The sequence below is a fragment of the Bacillus rossius genome (genome assembly GCF_032445375.1).
Source record: "Bacillus rossius redtenbacheri isolate Brsri chromosome 9 unlocalized genomic scaffold, Brsri_v3 Brsri_v3_scf9_2, whole genome shotgun sequence".
Lineage (NCBI taxonomy): Eukaryota > Metazoa > Arthropoda > Insecta > Phasmatodea > Bacillidae > Bacillus > Bacillus rossius.
In genome coordinates this window covers 22182596-22202601 of record NW_026962013.1, presented here as the reverse complement: position 1 = coordinate 22202601, position 20006 = coordinate 22182596, and the positions used below count along the sequence as shown (strand labels likewise).

Sequence of the window (20006 nt, the reverse complement as noted above, 5' to 3'; positions counted from 1 at the left end):
TCTCGCCTATATGAAAAAATGCTATGCGAGTTATGCGACTATTAATAATTTTTTTTTTATTTTGTTTGCTCTTGAAACTGTTGAGGCGACGACTATGCGATAAAAGTCGGAATATTACAAGTAATAGAATTTTGTTGAGCTGTTTTGGAATGGTCTCAAATGGGGGTTAGAAAATTAGAAAAACGTAATTTTTTTTCAACGAACTTTCGGTTTTTCGAATATATTTTAAGAGGTTTCGAACCGAACCGAACGTAAGGGTTCGGTTCGGTTCGAAATTTTCAAACTTCGCCCAGCACTACAATTTTCAATTACTACCTAAAACTCTTAAAAACCCACCTCGAATCCCACCTCGGATCCTACGAATCCTCGAATCCATAGGATTCGGTATATTCGACGAATCCAAGATTCGAAAATCCCATCCCTACTTGAAAGAAAAGCAATGCCATAATTTTATTTTAAGGTAAATGACTGCATACACAGATAAGGTATGCTTGACAAGTTGTTACCAAAAAGTATTTTATATTTGTTATTAAATTTTTCACCTCATAATCAGTTTTATATTTACTAAAAGGCAATGAAAGTTAGTGTTTACAAAGCAGTACAAAATGTTTTGACGTTTAACTACATTTCTTTACAAACAGTTCAAACACCAATGACAAAATTAAAAATAAGATAATGCATACTTTCTTACTAGCAAATAAGAAAATTTTAATACACCTAGGTAATAATGCTAAAATTCACTTATTAAAACTTCATCCCCGTATTCTTATATAAGTAAATATTCAGGTTGTCCATAAAAGAATGTCCCAGTTTCAATCAGATAATATAACAGTTTAATTTAGACTGTTTACAAAAATTATACATCAAATTGAAGGTAAACTAACCTAGTTTTTTCTTTCAAATGTTCAATACGTGCACCTTTAGTTATACAGCACTCATCCAACCTGAAATCAAATTCTTCCCACACTTCGGTTGACACTTCAATTGTGTCTGAATTCTGGCTAATCATTAGGAAGCGGCAGAACGTAGACACAATCTTTTATAAAACCCCAAATTAAAAAAAAACTGATTGGAATTATATCAGGTGAAGGTGGAGGCCAGCAAAAAAGAACTCTGTCATCGCAACCATCAGCAGATAATTTTGCCATATGGGGGATTATAATTAAACTTTAAACAAAATGCACGTTGAACTGAAATTACAGATTCACAAAAACTGATTGGAATTATATCAGGTGAAGGTGGAGGCCAGCAAAAAAGAACTCTGTCATCGCAACCATCAGCAGATAATTTTGCCATATGGGGGATTATAATTAAACTTTAAACAAAATGCACGTTGAACTGAAATTACAGATTCACTCTTAGCAAATTGCAGAACACAAAATACTTTACGCTCAGGAGTCGTAATTTTGCGTTGGTGGCACTGTGAGAAAACAACAAAGCAGTACTCTTACATGCACTTTTCTAAAATTGTTTAAGTTAATCTTGAATTTTCACCTTGAACCCAAAATCTACAATGCTCACAATAGATACTATTAAAATTTATATTTGGAACATTCTTTTATGGACATAAGATTTTAAGTCAAAATATATTTTTTATAGGTTTGTGAAAGAGTATAGTATGATTTAAATCATGAATCACGTCTAATAATGCATACACATTTACAGAAATAAATTTCACTGCCAAAAAAACTTCTTGCTTAAAGACTACAATTCCTAACAATAAAGTTCCTGCAAGGTTAAATAGTACTGACATTTAGAACTTTTATTAAAATCCAGGTGGTGTTTTTTTTCTTTAAACTGTGAAGAAGACTTTTTATTCACAGCTCTAAAACACATTCTGCAATTAAAAATTATTTTTGAGTGAACAATCAAATTGAATCCTGCAATTTCCACTCTGCAAACCTATCATTGTCATTTTGTATAGGAATGTCGTGATGATTTGCTCATACTTTCACTCCATTCTGAAGCTAACTAATGGGCCACCTATTTTTGGTTGAGGCACGCATGGAAAGCACCATACATTGAGGTTCATATGAGAATGGCACTTACTAACCAGACACCATGGCCTACTGAATAATTTTCTTGCCACAGAAACATAAAGCAATGGAGACAAAAATTATATTTGCATGTATCTCATGTTAGTTATAAAATATTCATCTTAAGTAGCTTATTTTGGCGAATTTATTTTTCTAACTTACTCGTATCAAAAAAGGATGACCTAAGGTGGGTATCATGGCCCATGGCCATAGGCGTGCCTACAGGGGGGGCCAGGTGGGCCACAGCCCCCCCTAATGTAATCACTCAGATCGGCATTTTCTCTAATGCGTTCGTTAATATTCGTACATTCCTGGCACTGTGACACTCAAACTGTTTTTCAGTGTTGCAGCGTGCTAATTAACAATATTTTTAATCATTTTATCGTTCTGGAAATACACCCGCCTTAGTTTATTTAAAACTCAAGGTCCCTTAAAATGGCCAAACAAAAAAAATCAAGAGGTTTGTTAAAGTTCTGTTGTCTGAATTGTTATGTTTGCATTCACAAAAAAGAAGTTCATTTCAAGGTAGATCTGGAACAAGCTATTGGAATATTCGAGGGGGATAAATGTGTAAGTAGTACCCTTTAAACATTGTCTACGGAAAAAAAACAAACATATTTTCAAGATTGTTAAAATTATATGGATATAAATATTAACTAGTAAACATATCTCGTTGATACTGCACAAAAATATAAACACGGAAATGAGTGAATGTATTTAGGCTATTTAACATTCTAAATTCAGCTTCTGATTTAAAAATTTAGCAGGGCCCCCCCTAATGGAAATGTCTGGGCACGCCTATGCCCATGGCCCCCAGATATGCCACTGGGAAGGGCTTAAAACTTCTCGCCCAACTTATACTGAACAGAATGACATTTGCAAGGGGATAATAAGGAATGAATTGGTAAACAAAAACATTCGTTTATGAACACTATTCCCCTCCTTCATAATCATCATCTAAAATCAAGATCTTAAGGCCAAAATATTTAAAAAATAATATGTATCAGCAAATCTAATCTATTTTTCTAAAATTGGAATATGTACTTATTGCCATGTTGGTTGACAACAATATCAGTTATAAATGTGCCTTAAAGAGAGAACTAATGTTTCTTTCATACAGGTGCGAATCTACAGGAAGTCAAAAACCACAGCACCAAAAAAAATTGTTTCCGAATACCTAAGGCACAATGCCCTAACTTAAAACTACAAACAAATTCTATCCTAGTAGGAGAGGGCTTTATCACAACATGCACTACATAACATCAGGGACTACATACTCCCTACAATTATGCCAGTGAAATTACCTCCATTTGGGTACTCTTCTTGGAATATCGTTGAAAATTAATGGCTCTCAATATCAGCATTACCACAAAATTATTAGAAACCCACTTATATGCACCTGAGACTATTTCAATGACGAAACTAAGCAATCACCAACATATGACCCATAAAAACAACCTTATTAGTAAAACAGAAAAAAAAAAAAGGTGAACTTGAATATATTAAATATCCAACAACCAACCCCAGGAACTGTTACATAAAAATGGCAAACTCCGATGTGGTAAACAATATTAAAATGAGCTACCTAAGAGAGATGAAAAAGTGATAAAACAAAGTATATGTGCATCCTCTTAAATGACAATGAGTTCTAAATACCTTCTGTATGTGTGTCATCTTGTGTATAGCACAGCATAAATGCTGAAACAGAAGTAACAAAATATCAGCATCATCACTGTAGACGTCAAGTACGACCTCCATACGTCCACTTCACCGTCACCAAGAAGAAGAAAAAAAAAATAACCGAGCATGCCAGGCACAAGCGGACCAGACTCGCGGCATTAATTCATGCGAACACTCTCATGCAACGTTACAACAGCATTCTTCACGAACTCCCCGCCTTAGTAGCCACAACACGCCCTGAACAAAGTACTTTGTGAAAAAGAGATAAGGCATAAGCAACTACACTCCAACTACTTATTCACTCTGAGTTCTAATCAATAATAATAAAAAAAGATGCTCTGAGCTAACGAAAATCAAACTATTTTTTTCTTGGCACCACTCTAAATTCGAGACAGTCTAACGAAGGCAGGAAGGATCACAGAAGTACTTACGTAGAGACGTTGAGTCGCCATCATTGTTTGGAGTGGTGGGCGAAGCTACAGGGACCGAGCAGAAAACAGAAAAACACACGTAACAACACAAAAGGCACACAAAACATGTTTATCATCACAAGGATCAACATTACCGGTTACCAACAAAATTTACCATTCAGGGTAGCACTATTCCAACAAACACCATAAACACACTACTTTGACAAGGAATTTGGAAGTTCACAATGCAAGGAAAGCAAACATTTGTCAGGAGGACCAAATAATTTAACCAATACCCATTGGATATTTTAATGGAGTCCAACACATGCTTTGGTTGTACGTAGTAATAACAACCATGAATTGGGATTAAGGTAGGCACCAGAATTACAAAAGGCTAGAAGTTACACTTTTACACCAGCCAGGTTCTGGTTACGTACAAACAGTTTAAAGGATCAGTTATGATGTAATCATTACTGTACTGTAAGGAGGTTAGGCACTGACCTACCCTAACATTGATTCTTTAGCGTGGGGTTTTGAGAAGATAAAAAAATATTTATTCTTGTGTTATGTTTTGTATGGAAATATTTGTCTCTGCATTCCTTAAATGTTTTCTATAACTCCTTTGTTTCTGTCGGTGATTTCTGGCAGAGATGATTTATAAATTTAAGTTTAAGCCGGGTTTTGGGAAGAAGGAGTAAGGAAGGGCCGTCCAGCTGGCGCCAGGTGTTTGAAAGTGTTGTGGTGTGACCTAGTTAGCTGTGATTGGCCAAGTGACGTTTCACTTTATTTGAGACAAAATCGCTGTATGCTGCCGCCATATTGTGCCGGAACTATTTCTTTATAGGTTGCCAGAAGTTATTGTAAGCTGTTTAAATAATGGTAAAGTAAATGAATTTGTGGTTTAAAATCTTGTATCTTTTTTTGTTAAACTTATGTTACTTTGAAGTGTATATTTGGTTGAAGTAAGTGCAAATATTGACCGCGGAAGGATATGGAACTTTGTCTTTGGAGGGAGAGAGAGGCTTGTAATGGTGATTTTGGAAGGAGCTGTGAAACATGTGGTGAAAATAAAGTTTTTCTTTGTAGTTGGACGTTATTAAATTATTACTGGAGAGTTACCCACTACATATTTTGGCGCCCGAACAGGGACCCGACGAAGTTGAGTGAAGTTGAGTACTCGGGTAAACAATAGACAGTGTTGAGTAAAAAAAAAAAGGGGACAAAAGGAGTTGTTTGTGAAAAGGTCGGCGTCGGCGTGGCAAATGCAGCGGAAACAAAGGGCGGTGTAATCACCTAGGGAGCGTGACTGGAGGTCTGCAAAGTGCAGAATAACGAATGCGGCGTAAATAGTCACTCGCGGTGTAATCACTGGAGGAAGTGTGATTCTACGTGTGAAGCCCAAGTGTCTACAGCGGCAGAGACGACCACGTGTCTACAGCGGCAGAGGCGACCACGTGTCTACAGCGGCAGAGGCGACAGCGTGGGACAGCTCGGCAGAGGACAACGGCCTAGGACACTCCGTGGACGACATGGCGGCATTCGCAGCGGTCACCAGGGAACCCGTCAATTAAGGTCGGAGATACACCGTCACACTCCCCTACATACACAGTATCAGCAAAGTATTTCGACTCGTCGGTTTGTGTTAATAGCCTATTGACGGTGTTATATTTTTCTTTGTGAAGTAGTTGTGCACTTTTGTTATGTAGGGTCTTTGTAAAAAAAAAAAAAAAAGCATAAAAACGTGCAAAACAGGATAAGGTGCAGTGGTGTAAGTTGGAACTGTACTCTTTGATCATTGATTAGCTGTACACGTTCGAGATCCTGTGGGGTTTAGTGGAAGGGAAAATGTTTGTTTTTTGTCTTGTATATTTAGAGTAACTGGTGTATGAGTAAATAATATCTTTGTCTTTGAACATGGCGCCAGTAAATACTCGATCAACTGGGGCACTAGCCAGTAGCGCAACAGGCGCTAGTTTGGAGGACCTGCCACTAGTAAGTGTTGGGGTGCTCAATCAGCAAGGGGAAATAGTAGAGCAAGGGGAGGAACAATCTGTCGGGGACATATCCACACCACCGCCGCCAGCAGGGGAGAGTAACCAGGATCTAGCGTCACTAATTAAAGAAATGTTTGCGGTACACCATCAAAAGTTGGAAAATTTCAAAGCAGAGATCAGGGGGGATTTTGCAGAGTTTCGCTCGAGGCAGGAGGTTTTGGAAGAGCGGTATGCTGGTCGTTTAGCAGAAGCGGAAAACCAAGTTTCCAGCCTAGTCCAGGAACAGGTGGCCATTAGGGAGCAAATAGCCAAAGTGGAGGAGGAAGTAAACACTCACCAACTTGATGTCAAAAACATAGAACATCAGCTGACATCCCTAGAGGGAATGATGGCCAGCAGCCGAGGGGAAGTTTTGCGTGTTAATCAAGAGCTAGAGACGGCTAAAGCAAAACTATCAAGCGAAAGTAGGTTGCAGGAAGAAGCCATGGCACAAACTCGCAATGAGATGAACCAGTGGGGGCGAAAGATAGACGGGAACGAAACCAAGATAGGGAACCTCAGTCAAAAGTTAGCTACGATAGAGGGAGAACTTAGCGCTGGGGGGTGTAGTGGAAACGGTATGTGTCGAAATAGGCGTCTCACACAGCCATATCAGGACCGAGACATCCCTAAATTTTCGGGGCAGGATAGGGTACACCCAAAGAAGCATCTTGGCAAACTACACGAATTTTTCGCAGTTTATGGGTGCTCGGAAGATGAAAAACTTTTTGTGGCAAAGAGATCCATTGTGGGGACAGGTGAGAATTGGTTGAGGCTAAGTGAAAACCGCATTACCACGTTCAAAGAATTCGAAAAAGAATTTACAAGTGAATACTGGGGGAAAAGGGTGCAAGGGATAGATCGAGCGAATCTGTATCAGGGGAGATGCGTGGCAGGGCAGCTAGAGGCCCATCTTAGCAATGTAGTTGAGCGTAGTAGGTATTACGATACAGCGTTCAGTGAGGAGGAGATAGTTACTCTTGTGTATTCACAAACACCTGAACATGTACAAGAGGCACTGGTAGGAAAGGATATATCCACTGTTGAGCAGCTGCGCAAGGTATTTAAGGAGTTAGACCGTATAAATGCTTGGAGAGAGCCACGAGGTGCGTCTGGACAACCACAGAGTTTGGGGGTTGATAATTTTTGCCATGGCAAAGCAAGTGGGGGGTATCAGAGCCAAGGTGGGTATTTTCAGGAAAAGACCAGCAACAGTAACCAGGACTCCAATAACAGCCACTGGGGAACCAGGCCATGGAAGGGAGGAGGATCTGGTAATGGGAGGGGGCAAGGTAGCTGGAGATACGGGAAGAATGGTAGTGGGCCAGTAGATGGGGATGATAGAAAAGCGGGTGCAGGACAGGGAGAGAGGGGTGAGAAAGAAGGTAAGATAGATGAGAGAGGAGGCAACGGCGACCACCGTTCTAATGCCCAATCGGGAAACGAAGTGGATCGTCGAGCCTAGGCAGTCAGGCTAGGGCGATCGAATCTGTTGAAGGGCCGCTAGGTGGGTGTAGGCCTATTCACATGGCTGCTGCAATCTTCACTGATGATAGAGAATTTTTATTGTCTGAAGGAGCCCAGAAACCAAATAAAGTATGTGTGCCTGAACTAATGTGTAAGATAGGGGACCAGGAGGTAGCAGTCCTTTTTGATTCGGGATCGGAAGTCAGTGGGATTTCCGAACAGTTCCTAGCAGAGCTAAACAAGCAGGGATTCACGTATCCCACACTGCCCGTACCTCAGCTGACGGTAATTGGGGCCACCAGGGGTAAAAGCAGAAAGGTAAACAAGCAAATCTTTTTGGATTTTCAGTTAGGGAGAGAGACCTACCGTGCAAATTGTCTGGTTATACCCAGATTAACCAAGGAGGTGATACTTGGCATTGACTTCATGCATAGTCACAACATAGTTGTTGATTTTGTTCAGGCTAGGATTTTCATTAAAGGAGACCCTTATGCTATGGTGAGGAGTGACAACTGGTTGGACCGGAGTCCGGGGGTATTGAGGGTACAGTGTGTGGAGGATTGGAAGGAGGGTAAATTGGAGGAAGAACTAGGCGAAATGTTAGAAAAGGACCCACAACAAATTCAAAGGGTCACCGCTACACCTTGGGAGGAGGAGGTGAAGCATATGTTAGAGCGATGTGAGGTAGGAAGTGAGGAGGAAAGGATGCAGTTAAGGGGACTGTTGCTTGAATTTAAAGATATTTTTCGGGGAGAACCTGGGCTGACCACCAAGTATGTGGCCAGAATACCCATGAAAGACGACACGCCATTCAGAGGTAGGAGCTACCCGATCCCTTGGGCATGTAAGGATGAGGTTGAGAACCAAATTAGGCAGATGGAAGCTAGCGGCATAATCGAAAGAGGGAACAGTCCTTTTGTAAACCCCTTGGTGTGTGCTAGAAAGAAAGATGGGAGGGTGAGGCTATGTGTAGATTCAAGGGCATTAAAAGGCAGAATTGTTCCCGATAGGCAGAGTCCAGTGGAGCCCAGCCAATTGTTCACTGCGTTCTATGGATGTAAATACATCAGCACGACTGATTTTGTAAAGGGGTACTGGCAGGTGCCACTGCATGTCAACGATAGAAAATACACAGCTTTTCTTTACAAGGGGCGTGTATACCAGTTCAAGGTACTGCCTTTTGGTTTACCTAATAGTGTAGGGGAGTTCTGTAGGGCGGTGGATGCTTCCTTAGGTCCCGAATTAGAGTCCAGAGTTCGAACCTATGTGGATGATGTGCTAATTGCAACAGAAACGTTTGGCGAGCACTTGGAAATTCTTGAGCAGTTGTTGTACCGACTAAGGGAGGTGAATTTAACCTTGAACGTATCCAAAACAATGTTTCTAAGGAACGAGGTGATTTTTCTAGGTTTTAGGTTGAGTGCAGAGGGAATAAGACCGGACCCGGAAAAGGTGAGGTTAATTAGAGAATTTCCGCGACCCAAAACTGTCAAAGAACTGCGAGGATTTTTGGGATTGTGTAATTTTTACCGAAGGTTCGTTGAACGGTTCTCAGATGTGGTGGCACCTATGTTGAATTTACTTAGGAAGGATGGCGTTTGGGATTGGAATGACCAATGTGAGAGTAGTTTCCACAGGGCAAAAACCCTTTTCGTGGACAATTGTGTAATCCGGCACCCTGATTTCACCAAGGAATTCTACATCAGTACAGATGCCTCCAGCTATGGATTGGGTGCAAAGTGCTTCCAGCTAGGGGAGGAGGGGGAAGAACACCTGATAGCCATGCTGAGTAGGAGTTTGAATGCAGCTGAAAGGTCCTATACTGTTACGGAACGGGAATGTCTGGCAGTAGTGTGGAGCCTCGAGAAATTGAGAAATATAGTGTTAGGCAGTAAAATCATAGTGCAGTCCGATCATCATTCACTAGCTTTCTTACAATCATGCAAACTGATGGGGAGCCGTCTGACTAGGTGGTGCCTAGCTCTGCAGGAGTATGACTTGGAGATTGTTTACATCTCGGGCAAGGAGAATGGGGATGCAGATTTACTAAGTAGGACGATAATAGAGCAAGGGGAGTTAATTATGGAGGAGAAACCCCGAGCAGGACCCATTATGGCCATTATTAATGTGGAAAAGGATGATGAACTATTTAGGAAGTTCACCAAGTTAGGGGAGGCCCAAAGGGAAGATGAAGTCTGGGGCATGATCATAGGGGTATTAGAAGATGAAAATAAAGATGTCAACCAACCACAAGTCCAGAAGCTGCTTTTGTGGTACTGTATAACGGGTAAAGTACTCTATAGGAAGGATGATTCGGGAAAATGGAGACTATGTATACCTAAGATATTGGTCAACCAATTAGTATGGCATCTTCACCGATCCACTGGACATTTTGGGAACAAAAAAGTATTTTGGTTAGCAAGTAACAGCTACTATTGGTCTAATATGGAAAAGACAATTAGGAAAATAATTAGTAGTTGCGACATTTGCCAAAAGGCGAAATACCCTAATCGTAATTGGGAAGGTAAATGGGAACCGATTGTTCCATCAGGACCGGAGGATCTTTTAGCTGTGGGCCTATATGGCCCACTGCCCAAGTCGAGGGGAGGTGTCCAGTACATTTTCGCGGTATTAAATGTTTTTACCAAGTTTGTGCTTTGCTATCCTTTAAAGAAAGCCACGGCAGCGGCATGTGTTGACAAGTTACTCAATCATTATTTTGAAAGAATGGGTGTACCTAAGAGAATACTGAGTGACCACGGTACCCAGTTCACTGCGGATGTTTGGCGCTGGGAGTTAGCCTGGAAGGGCGTTGATGTGATCTATAGCTCTGTCAGGCACCCGCAGGGGAATCCGATTGAGCGTGTTATGAGGGAAATAGGGAGATTGCTACGCACCTATTGCCATGAGCAACACAGCAAGTGGGCTGAAGCTGTACCACTATTAAATAGGTTTTTTAATGAACACATTCACAGCAGTACAGGTTTTTCACCGCAGGAACTTACCAGTGGCAAAATTCAGCGGGACAGTCTAGCCCTAAAATTTAAGTTTCCTAGTGGGGAGGAGGATCAGACTAGTGGCAGGATAGAGGAAGTTAAACTGAAACTTAAGCATGCAGCATTGAGGAGAGGAGTGCAACAGCGAGTTATAAGCAGTAACTTCAAGGTAGGGGATTTGGTACTGCTCAGAGTTTGTGGGAGAAGTGATTTTATGTTAAAAGAGACGAAGAAACTGGGACTGCTATATGAAGGGCCGTTCAGGATCACTAGGGAAGTAGGAAAAAATGTCTGGGAGATTGGACACTTGACTGGTGGCAGGGGTGTTCGAGGTAGCTTCAACCAATATTTGTTAAAGCCGTACATTAGGGAAACATAAATGCAATCATGTGGCGCCATTTTCAAGCTGATTGGAGTTTCGAGAGTTGTTTCATGTTATATTGTTTGATTTGATGTTTGTCGTGTGGTTAGTGATGTAACGGGATAACCTGCATAACATGTTGGCTTGAAGCAGGAAATCTCTTGAAACATTTTGGGACTCTCATAAGGGGGTTGTTGGTAAGAGCCAATGTGGGTTTATTTTATTGATGGTTGTGTACAAGTAGATTTGTGCTAAGGGTATATTCTTGTTTGTTTGTTAATTACAAGTCTGTAATTTTGTCTATTGGGATTCTGTGACTTGTTATTAACAGTGTTAGAGAAAGTAATTAAGTAAAACTGAACACTTGTAAATGGCTATTTTGTTTTGTGAGGTAAGTGGTGTAAAAGCTGGAAGGAAGTAACTAAGGGAGAATTGGTCGCCGGCTTGCACATACCTCAGGCAAAAGTTAAATTTTGTTTACTCAAACTCCATTTAACTTGGGGGGTTGTAAGGAGGTTAGGCACTGACCTACCCTAACATTGATTCTTTAGCGTGGGGTTTTGAGAAGATAAAAAAATATTTATTCTTGTGTTATGTTTAGTATGGAAATATTTGTCTCTGCATTCCTTAAATGTTTTCTATAACTCCTTTGTTTCTGTCGGTGATTTCTGGCAGAGATGATTTATAAATTTAAGTTTAAGCCGGGTTTTGGGAAGAAGGAGTAAGGAAGGGCCGTCCAGCTGGCGCCAGGTGTTTGAAAGTGTTGTGGTGTGACCTAGTTAGCTGTGATTGGCCAAGTGACGTTTCACTTTATTTGAGACAAAATCGCTGTATGCTGCCGCCATATTGTGCCGGAACTATTTCTTTATAGGTTGCCAGAAGTTATTGTAAGCTGTTTAAATAATGGTAAAGTAAATGAATTTGTGGTTTAAAATCTTGTATCTTTTTTTGTTAAACTTATGTTACTTTGAAGTGTATATTTGGTTGAAGTAAGTGCAAATATTGACCGCGGAAGGATATGGAACTTTGTCTTTGGAGGGAGAGAGAGGCTTGTAATGGTGATTTTGGAAGGAGCTGTGAAACATGTGGTGAAAATAAAGTTTTTCTTTGTAGTTGGACGTTATTAAATTATTACTGGAGAGTTACCCACTACAGTACAAAAAGATGCTATGGTTAAAGCCTTGCAAATTTGGTAAACTGGGCCTACCAATTTTGTAATTTACTCCCACAGTGGTAACAGTTCCACACGTGTCTTATGTTTCACGTAGTATATAGTAAAATTAGTTTTGGTATGGAAGGGGCAATAAATACATATAAGTTACAACTACATATCAAAACACAAGTTATATTTGGGGCTTTGTTTTAAAAATTAATTTTTTTTATGTGAGTTCAGTTCGAAAAATCTTCTTTCCTTCCTTATCAAAACAGCAAGTACCAAAAGAGCCACACAATATTATGCAACACCAATAGACGAACAGCCACTAACATTTAAAACCAATTTAAATTCACATAATTCATAAAGTGGTAAAATTTTAAAATAAACCACTAAATTGCATTAAAGGCTGCAGGTTTTATGAAATGCAGCCTCTTTCATTGGTGCTAATGGTTCATTCGGATATTTAACTAAATAAATTATGTATTTAAAGTTAAATATTTAAAAGTTCCAAACAATTTTGCAATTAAATATTCCCCACAGCATTTATCAGACAAACAGTAGTTACTCACATGCAAAACACATGCTACTAATGCTAAAATTTTAGAATGTGTTACATCCATTTCAAGATGCTTCACCAAATTAAAAGAAATCACTCAAATTGTCTAATCAGCATGCTGCATGCAAATACAATTAATAATATACAATTTTGAACATCCGTAGTGATTTATATTAAACATTTAGCATCAAGACACTACCGGAATATTAGTGAATAGCTGAGAAAATTTAATGTGACAACTTTATGCCAATGTTTTAAATTCCTTCGAATTACTGCCTTTAAATCTAATGGTTCATATATCTATTTAAAAAATTTTATACATCCAAATTTCAATTCTGAATTTACCCATCAAATGAACTCATTACTAGTATGCAACTATAGAAAAATCAGGTTATACTTTCACTTTAATGCTCTTAGCTTTACCTCAGTTCGTTATGTCTACCCTATTTCCCTTCAGCAATATTTTCAAATCCTAAACCTTCCACAATCAAACAAAAAACATTTTTCATTACACACTTAGTCATTACAATACATACCCATTATACGACCTTTCTCAGCATCAATTCCCTATTTATACTTTACATTTACAGTGTAACTGAACCAGCAGCATCATTGATTATGAAAAAGTGTTCTATTTGGATTCAATCCATTTCAAATTATTTTACATATGAAATATTAAAACATTTACCCTATCACACTATGCTACACGTAGAGACCAGAAAAAATAGCAATTGCTATAATGCTAATTTTGCTATTTTAAAAGGTGAAATGCAATGTTAGCATTTTAGATTGAAAACATAGATGTATTTATCAAGCTTTTAACTCATTTTGTTTAATTTCTTATTTAGTTATACATCAATGTTAACAATGTAATGTTATCAATTAAGTTTCATAATTTTTTAGCAGAAGTAGCATAATTTTTGTAGACTTTGATTATTTTTGTTTTATCATTTTTACCAAAATCTTCAAAAACTCAATGGCATTGACAGAGTTGTACTGCTTTTTTTTAAATGTTAACCAACAAATAAAGTAAAATATTCATTGGTTGAAAAAATTTTTTAGTTATTATGATCATAAATTTTCAATTTTTTGAGTAAATGCTTTTGTTAAGATTTAGAGAACAATTATCAGACTTGTACTTTACTTATTTAACTATGCCTTCACATCTAGGTTGAAGAAATTGATTTGCTAAGATGAGACTTTTTATTGGTCATGCTCAAACAAGCCTAAACAATTTTATAATCAAAAATCTGCAATACAAAATACACTGAGTATAAAGCAAGTAACAATATTTGTTTACTAATAATCATTGAATTAGTTCTTAAACCTACAAGCATAGTTTTATAGTGATAATAATATCCGACATAGGTGAAATTTAAATCATAACCTTAAAAAATTAAATCAGTTTGAAGCAGTAAATAGGTCAAACATGGTTTATGAATTGGCTCCATACTCATGTTACGTAGGCTTTGCTACAACCATTAATTTGGTAATTATTTGCTGTATTTTTTTTGTTATTTGGCTACAGTAGATTTATTTAATTTTTTTAACTTATATCATTTATTTATTTTCTTTAAGTGATTATTAATACTTATGGTGAATTTTACTGAAGCTGTGAAAAGTAAGCAGTTTTCAAAATGTGTCAAAAATATATGGGGGGTGTGGGGAGTGTTGGTTACGCCTGGAATTGTGTCTGCCAGCCCCAGCCTTGCGATCCCGGATGTTCGTTATTTTAAACGCCAGTTACAATGTGGATGGAGACGGGAAAATTTAATGCTATGCGGTGGAATATTTTCCCTGAACTGAGTAAGAGTTTTCTTGCATTATATTAGTGAATAGTTCATTTACATCGAGAGTATGCAAATATTTTAAATTAAAGCTGTAATTTTTAATGGATCATATTTTAGATTCAACACTGCAGTTGTATTTATGATTAATGTTCAGCAAAGGTACCTTTTAAATATTTACGTACAACTCTCTTTCTGGCATAAGATTGCACTTATGATACATGTATGTATTTTAAGTTGTATATTTAACCTCTTATACTTTTAGTATTAGGTAATTTTAATTGGCTGTCCATTTTGAAGCTGCTCCCTGCCTGTGTATATTATGGTGTGTAACATTGTCATGTATTTTGGCAGCTATTAAATGCACGTAAAGTTTACCTCTGATTTTTCCACACCCTTTTGGTGTCAAGAGGAACTGCTAATATTCATGCTGCTTTTAATGAGCTCAATTTTTACATTTTATGATTTCGCTCATGATTGGTGTTCCTGGTAGGGTTTGCAGACTGAAATCCCTCACTGGTAGTGACTTTGTTAGTACTGATGCAAACTGACTTCTAGTAATAATTTTTTTGTATACATCTCACACAAAAAAATTCTGTTTTGATTATTATTTGAAAACGCGGTTTCCACGTGAAATCTGGAAAATAAAGCCCTATTTCTGAGGAATATTACACCTTTTTTTTTTTTTTTGCTTTGAGAAAAATTACGCAAATTTTTTAAAATAAATAACATCTACTTTTTCAGGTCTCTAGCTAAATGTGTTGCTACGAGGATACTGGAGGCAAGGCAACACGAGATGCCGTTTGGCCCGGCGCACCAGTCCGTGAGAGGAGGGGAGGGGATTTCCCACTCCCACCACACGGAACTCAGATTAGTGTGGTGCCTGTCTCCCTCTCGAGGGTTCAGCACGTCCAGAGAAGGAAGTGAGAGGTAGCGACGACAAGAGGTAGATTATATTATACAACTCTTTGTTACTTGCTTTATTTAATATATGGATTATGTTTGGCGAATATCTTAACTTATTTACCATGACCCTGGCACATAAATTTTAATCACCAGAACACTGAAACCATTAAATAAACAATTACACATAAGTTTTACAATGTTTCTATATATAAATACTTACGCTCTTGATCTGACCCATCTTCCGACTTATCATCTTTACTTTTCATGAAGGGAAACTTTCGGCTGAACGAGAAATTCTTCTTTTTCCTATCTAACGTTGATTGCTATAAAAAAAAATACAAACAATTCAATTAAAAAAAATTCTGTCACTGATAAAGTTGCCCTGAAACATTTTTCCAGCAAAGACTATAAAAACTAAAAGGCTATCAATCATTTACGAACTAAAGTTAATGCTTTGTTGATGTAAGAAAATAATAATTTTCATCAAATGGTTAATCAACCTGAAAAAAATTCCACATTAAAACAAGTATAAATGTAAGAAAATAATAATTTTCATCAAATGGTTAATCAACCTGAAAAAAATTCCACATTAAAACAAGTATAAATGTGTAAAAATTGCTGACAGTAACAAAACAATTGAATAATTCACATGTCCAGCCGCAAGGCCTTTACACAGATGTCTACCAGGCAGCAGAAATAAATGACAATGAAGCAAATATCTAGCATGTATTTTATTTTTGTTCCCAAACCTATTATGAAATTAAAAATAATAGTGCAGAGTAACTAATATAATATCAAAGTCTCACAATTCATTATTTTAATGTGATAAAAAAGTTCCACTCTAGACATCCAAATTAAAAGATGACTTTTTCATTGCATTTAATGTATAATTTGCAACAAGTACAGTTGATTTACCCATGAAATCGAACATTTTTTGAAGCACTGCATAAAATACATTTTGATATGTCTCCGCCATGACCAAATTCAACACTGCCACAGGCCCTACTCACGTGTTAGCATGCATTAATAATGTGAATATTTGAAGTAGTCACACACATTAGTAGGTCCAAAAACAAATACTACTCTGATGTTCACAAAGAAAATGAAATGGATTTCAATGGCCAAACGTTGAGCAACGTACTACTTTTATGGACCTTCCGTCAACCTGACAGAGGCTGTTGATGTTGATCATTCCCATTTCGCAGTTACAAATTTCACAAGTGCAAGCCCCTCCTCCCAAACGATCTAAACCCTGTTCCTATCTTGAATACTAACAAGAACCAGTCCAGTGCAGATATTTTCCTGTGGACATATTTAGAGTTTTGGTGGAAAATCGGAATAGTTTAGTATAAAAAAACCTCGGCAAGCTGCTGCTGTTTGCCAGTAATTTTTTTTTGACGTGACGTCTAATAAATTGATGAACGTCGGCTGCACGCACGAAAAAGTGTCCCGTTACGCTCATGGTACGCTTGCGCCGCATCTATCTCTCTTCCACTCAATTGGAACAACCATCAATTTGACTTTTTCGAGGCACATTCAACTTGAAACACTCCCATTCGTTTCCTACTTTTCCTGTCATCGTCCTATCCTCAACAGAATAATACAGATTGGAACAAGTTAAATAGCAAACATGTATAAAAGTTATACTTAAAATAATCTCTTCGTTAAAGTTAATAAACATATTAGAATTAATGAGTGCAAATACAAGTAAATTTATCAATTCAATTGTGGATCTCATTTCATTCCTCCTTTGTATCCATACAAAATAGCGATAATTCGATAAAGATGATTCAATTCTACTCATGAAAGTATGCAATAATTTCATCAATGTTTTGTTATGACGTTGTCAAGTTAAAACTATCGTCCGTAAACAGACTTCACAGACAACCAATTTGTTTTTTGTTTTCGTGAAATTTAACTTTTTAAAAGTTTGCCTGTGGAATGTGACACGCGGAGACGGCACACCTTGTCCAGCATGACGCCGCCCGAGACGTGGCCCTGGAACTTGACGGTGCGGTCGCGGGCGCGCTGCTTGCGCTCCCAGCGCCGCTTGGACGGCACGATGCCCATGCCCTCCTCCTCGCCCGAGGGCAGCACGCGCCGCGCCTGCCACCACTCGTCGTCGCTGGCGTTGGTGACGTGCAGCACGTCACCGTAGCGGAACGGCAGGCCCCGGCTGGGCAGGCCGTCATCCTTGTTCGGGTCGTAGTCGAACAGCGCCCTGCCGAGCCACACACAGGCACGTCGGTACCTATCTCCGCCCCTTCCCGCGACCACAGGGAAGTCATCTACGAGATGAAATCCAGTTGGATGCATCTTGACACAAAGCCTCGCTCTGCCGAGCCCACACACAGGCGAGTCGGTACCCCCGCCCCCTCCCCGCGACCACAGGCGAGTTATCCACCAGATGAAATTTATTGTGTCTATTTATTTAGTAAACATGTTTGGTATTAATCACATAACTTTTTTCTAATGGTAAGATTTTAGAAATACTCAGAAATTGTGTGACCAAAGCCACAAGTTATTAGCTAGTGTTTGAATAATAATTATATTTCTTTAGGAATTAAAATATGTGGTCCAAAGTTTAGATTTAATATTGTTTTGTTATTGAAGAATTAGTTGTAATTTTGTAATGAAAAATTTGTTGAAGTTATACTTTTTTAGGTGCATTATGAAAAATATGTGCATGCACCATGTAACAAAATTTTTAACAAAAAAGCTACATACAAATAAAAATTATATACATTCTTTTAAATCTTATATTTTGGTGATTGATATTGAATACTGGTCAACATCATTAAAAAGTAAAAACACATATTTATCATGACACACAGCCTACATGTAGAGACAACATTTTATGGTTTTTATTTTTATAAATTCAACTGATACATATAAATGTATCATTCAACAAATATTCCAATAAAACATTTCTGAATACTTGTTTCATGAAAATCGTTAACTTATGACTAGAGACCAAGAAAATTCGTGGGTTCAATTACCTCCAGGATAGATTCCAATATCCTCTATACACTCGGGCAAATGCCAACTGTTTATCGGCTGCTGACTTGTGAGTCGTCTCGACTCGGCACTTCTATGAGTGAGGGTCTCTAATTGGCCCTCAGTCCTCCAGATTAACAGTGAACCAATGACAGAAGCAGCACTAAGGTATAATTATTTGAATTTTAGCATAACACGAAATGAACCCGCGAATTTTCCGGGTCTCTACTTATGACTAATTTACAATAAAAAAAATTAGTGATCAGCAGGTTAACGACAGAATAAAATTATTTATTAAGCAAGCATTTGTGTATTTGAAAAAAATGTAAACATCAGTAGTTAAAATGAGTTGTTAGGAGTTTTTATGATCAAACATATACAAAGCAACTTTTTCCTATCCATTTGGTTAAACTATTTTGCTAAAATGTTGTTCATACTGAAAAAACAGCATAAAGATGTACAAAATTTTGAAGTATCTATGTCTTCAGAAATGTTCTAGTATATCAGTAACATTTTAAGAAAATGTAAATAATGCTCCAAATTCTCCAATAATCCAAAATGATCAATTACACGTATTTCATGCAATAAAATGGTTTTGAATATTTTTAATTCAATGCATTAATGATTGAATAACTTAAAAATTATTTCATACTATGCCTACTAAGATAATTATACATTTTTTTGACATTTAAACATTATATTTAATCCATTTAATAAATGGTGAAATAAAAATAGTGGTAAAATGTATGTACTGCATGTTTATCATAGAATAATTTGTCTAAAATAGATATTCACAACACTAAAAATAAATTAGTGAGTATTTGTGGTTTAAAAGTGATTCTATTAAGAGATCCACAATAAAAAATTAGTAATTTTTCTGATCAATGATTTTTGGTAAAATATTTTGTCCAGAAATAATGGTAAAACTTGGATTCCAAACTTTAAAAGATTAATTTTTTTTGTATGATTTTATATAAATGCTACTTAATTCCATGATATAAATTGCACTTTGGTGCTATTTGGTGAATTAATTTGCAGTTCTGAGTTATGCAGTGCTTTGATGTGCTTTTTGGTGTAATCGCAAATCATCATATAATCTTGTTTCTAACTATGACCAATCCCTTTCCCAATATCGCTGATCTGAGTTGTGTTACCATTTTGACCAACATGGGTCCTGACCCAGGATCCTAATTGAAGTTTCTCTGGATATTAAGAGTCCTGTGCCTCACTCCATACCTGTCTTAGACTACCTAAGATATTAATAAAAACCCTGTTAGTACAAAATTCTCATAAATACAAAGTGTTTTAACTGTCCCTACAAATTACAGGTTATAGTGCTAAGTAATTTGTTTAATACAAAAGTATGGTTCTTATGTAATGCAAAGTGTTCTTTTTTGTGTCCCAAAGGTAAATTAATACATGGAGTAAAATACTAATTCAAAAACCATACAGATGTCCCATAATAATGTAAAGAATCAATGTGAATAATCAAATAAAATATTACTGATGCCACAGTTTGGTTCAGTGTAGGTTGGGAAAAAATCCTAGAAATTACATATTTTTCAAAAGTGATGGTATGTCTTTTTGTAAGTAGTAGTTATAATTCTGTCTTAAATAATTT

At 37.5% G+C, this 20006-nt stretch overlaps 1 protein-coding gene across 1 annotated transcript in view; it reads right to left on the bottom strand.

Annotated features, from left to right (window-relative positions):
* LOC134543279 (disks large 1 tumor suppressor protein) overlaps window positions 1-20006 on the bottom strand; it is a 719411-nt gene that overhangs the window by 17016 nt on the left and 682389 nt on the right. Inside the window, exons 14-17 of the mRNA XM_063388189.1 lie at window positions 17354-17609; window positions 15609-15711; window positions 4148-4192; window positions 3693-3734 (exon numbers count right to left, since the gene is read on the bottom strand). Coding sequence (XP_063244259.1) covers window positions 3693-3734; window positions 4148-4192; window positions 15609-15711; window positions 17354-17609 — 446 coding nt within the window. The remainder of the gene's footprint in view (window positions 1-3692; window positions 3735-4147; window positions 4193-15608; window positions 15712-17353; window positions 17610-20006) is intronic.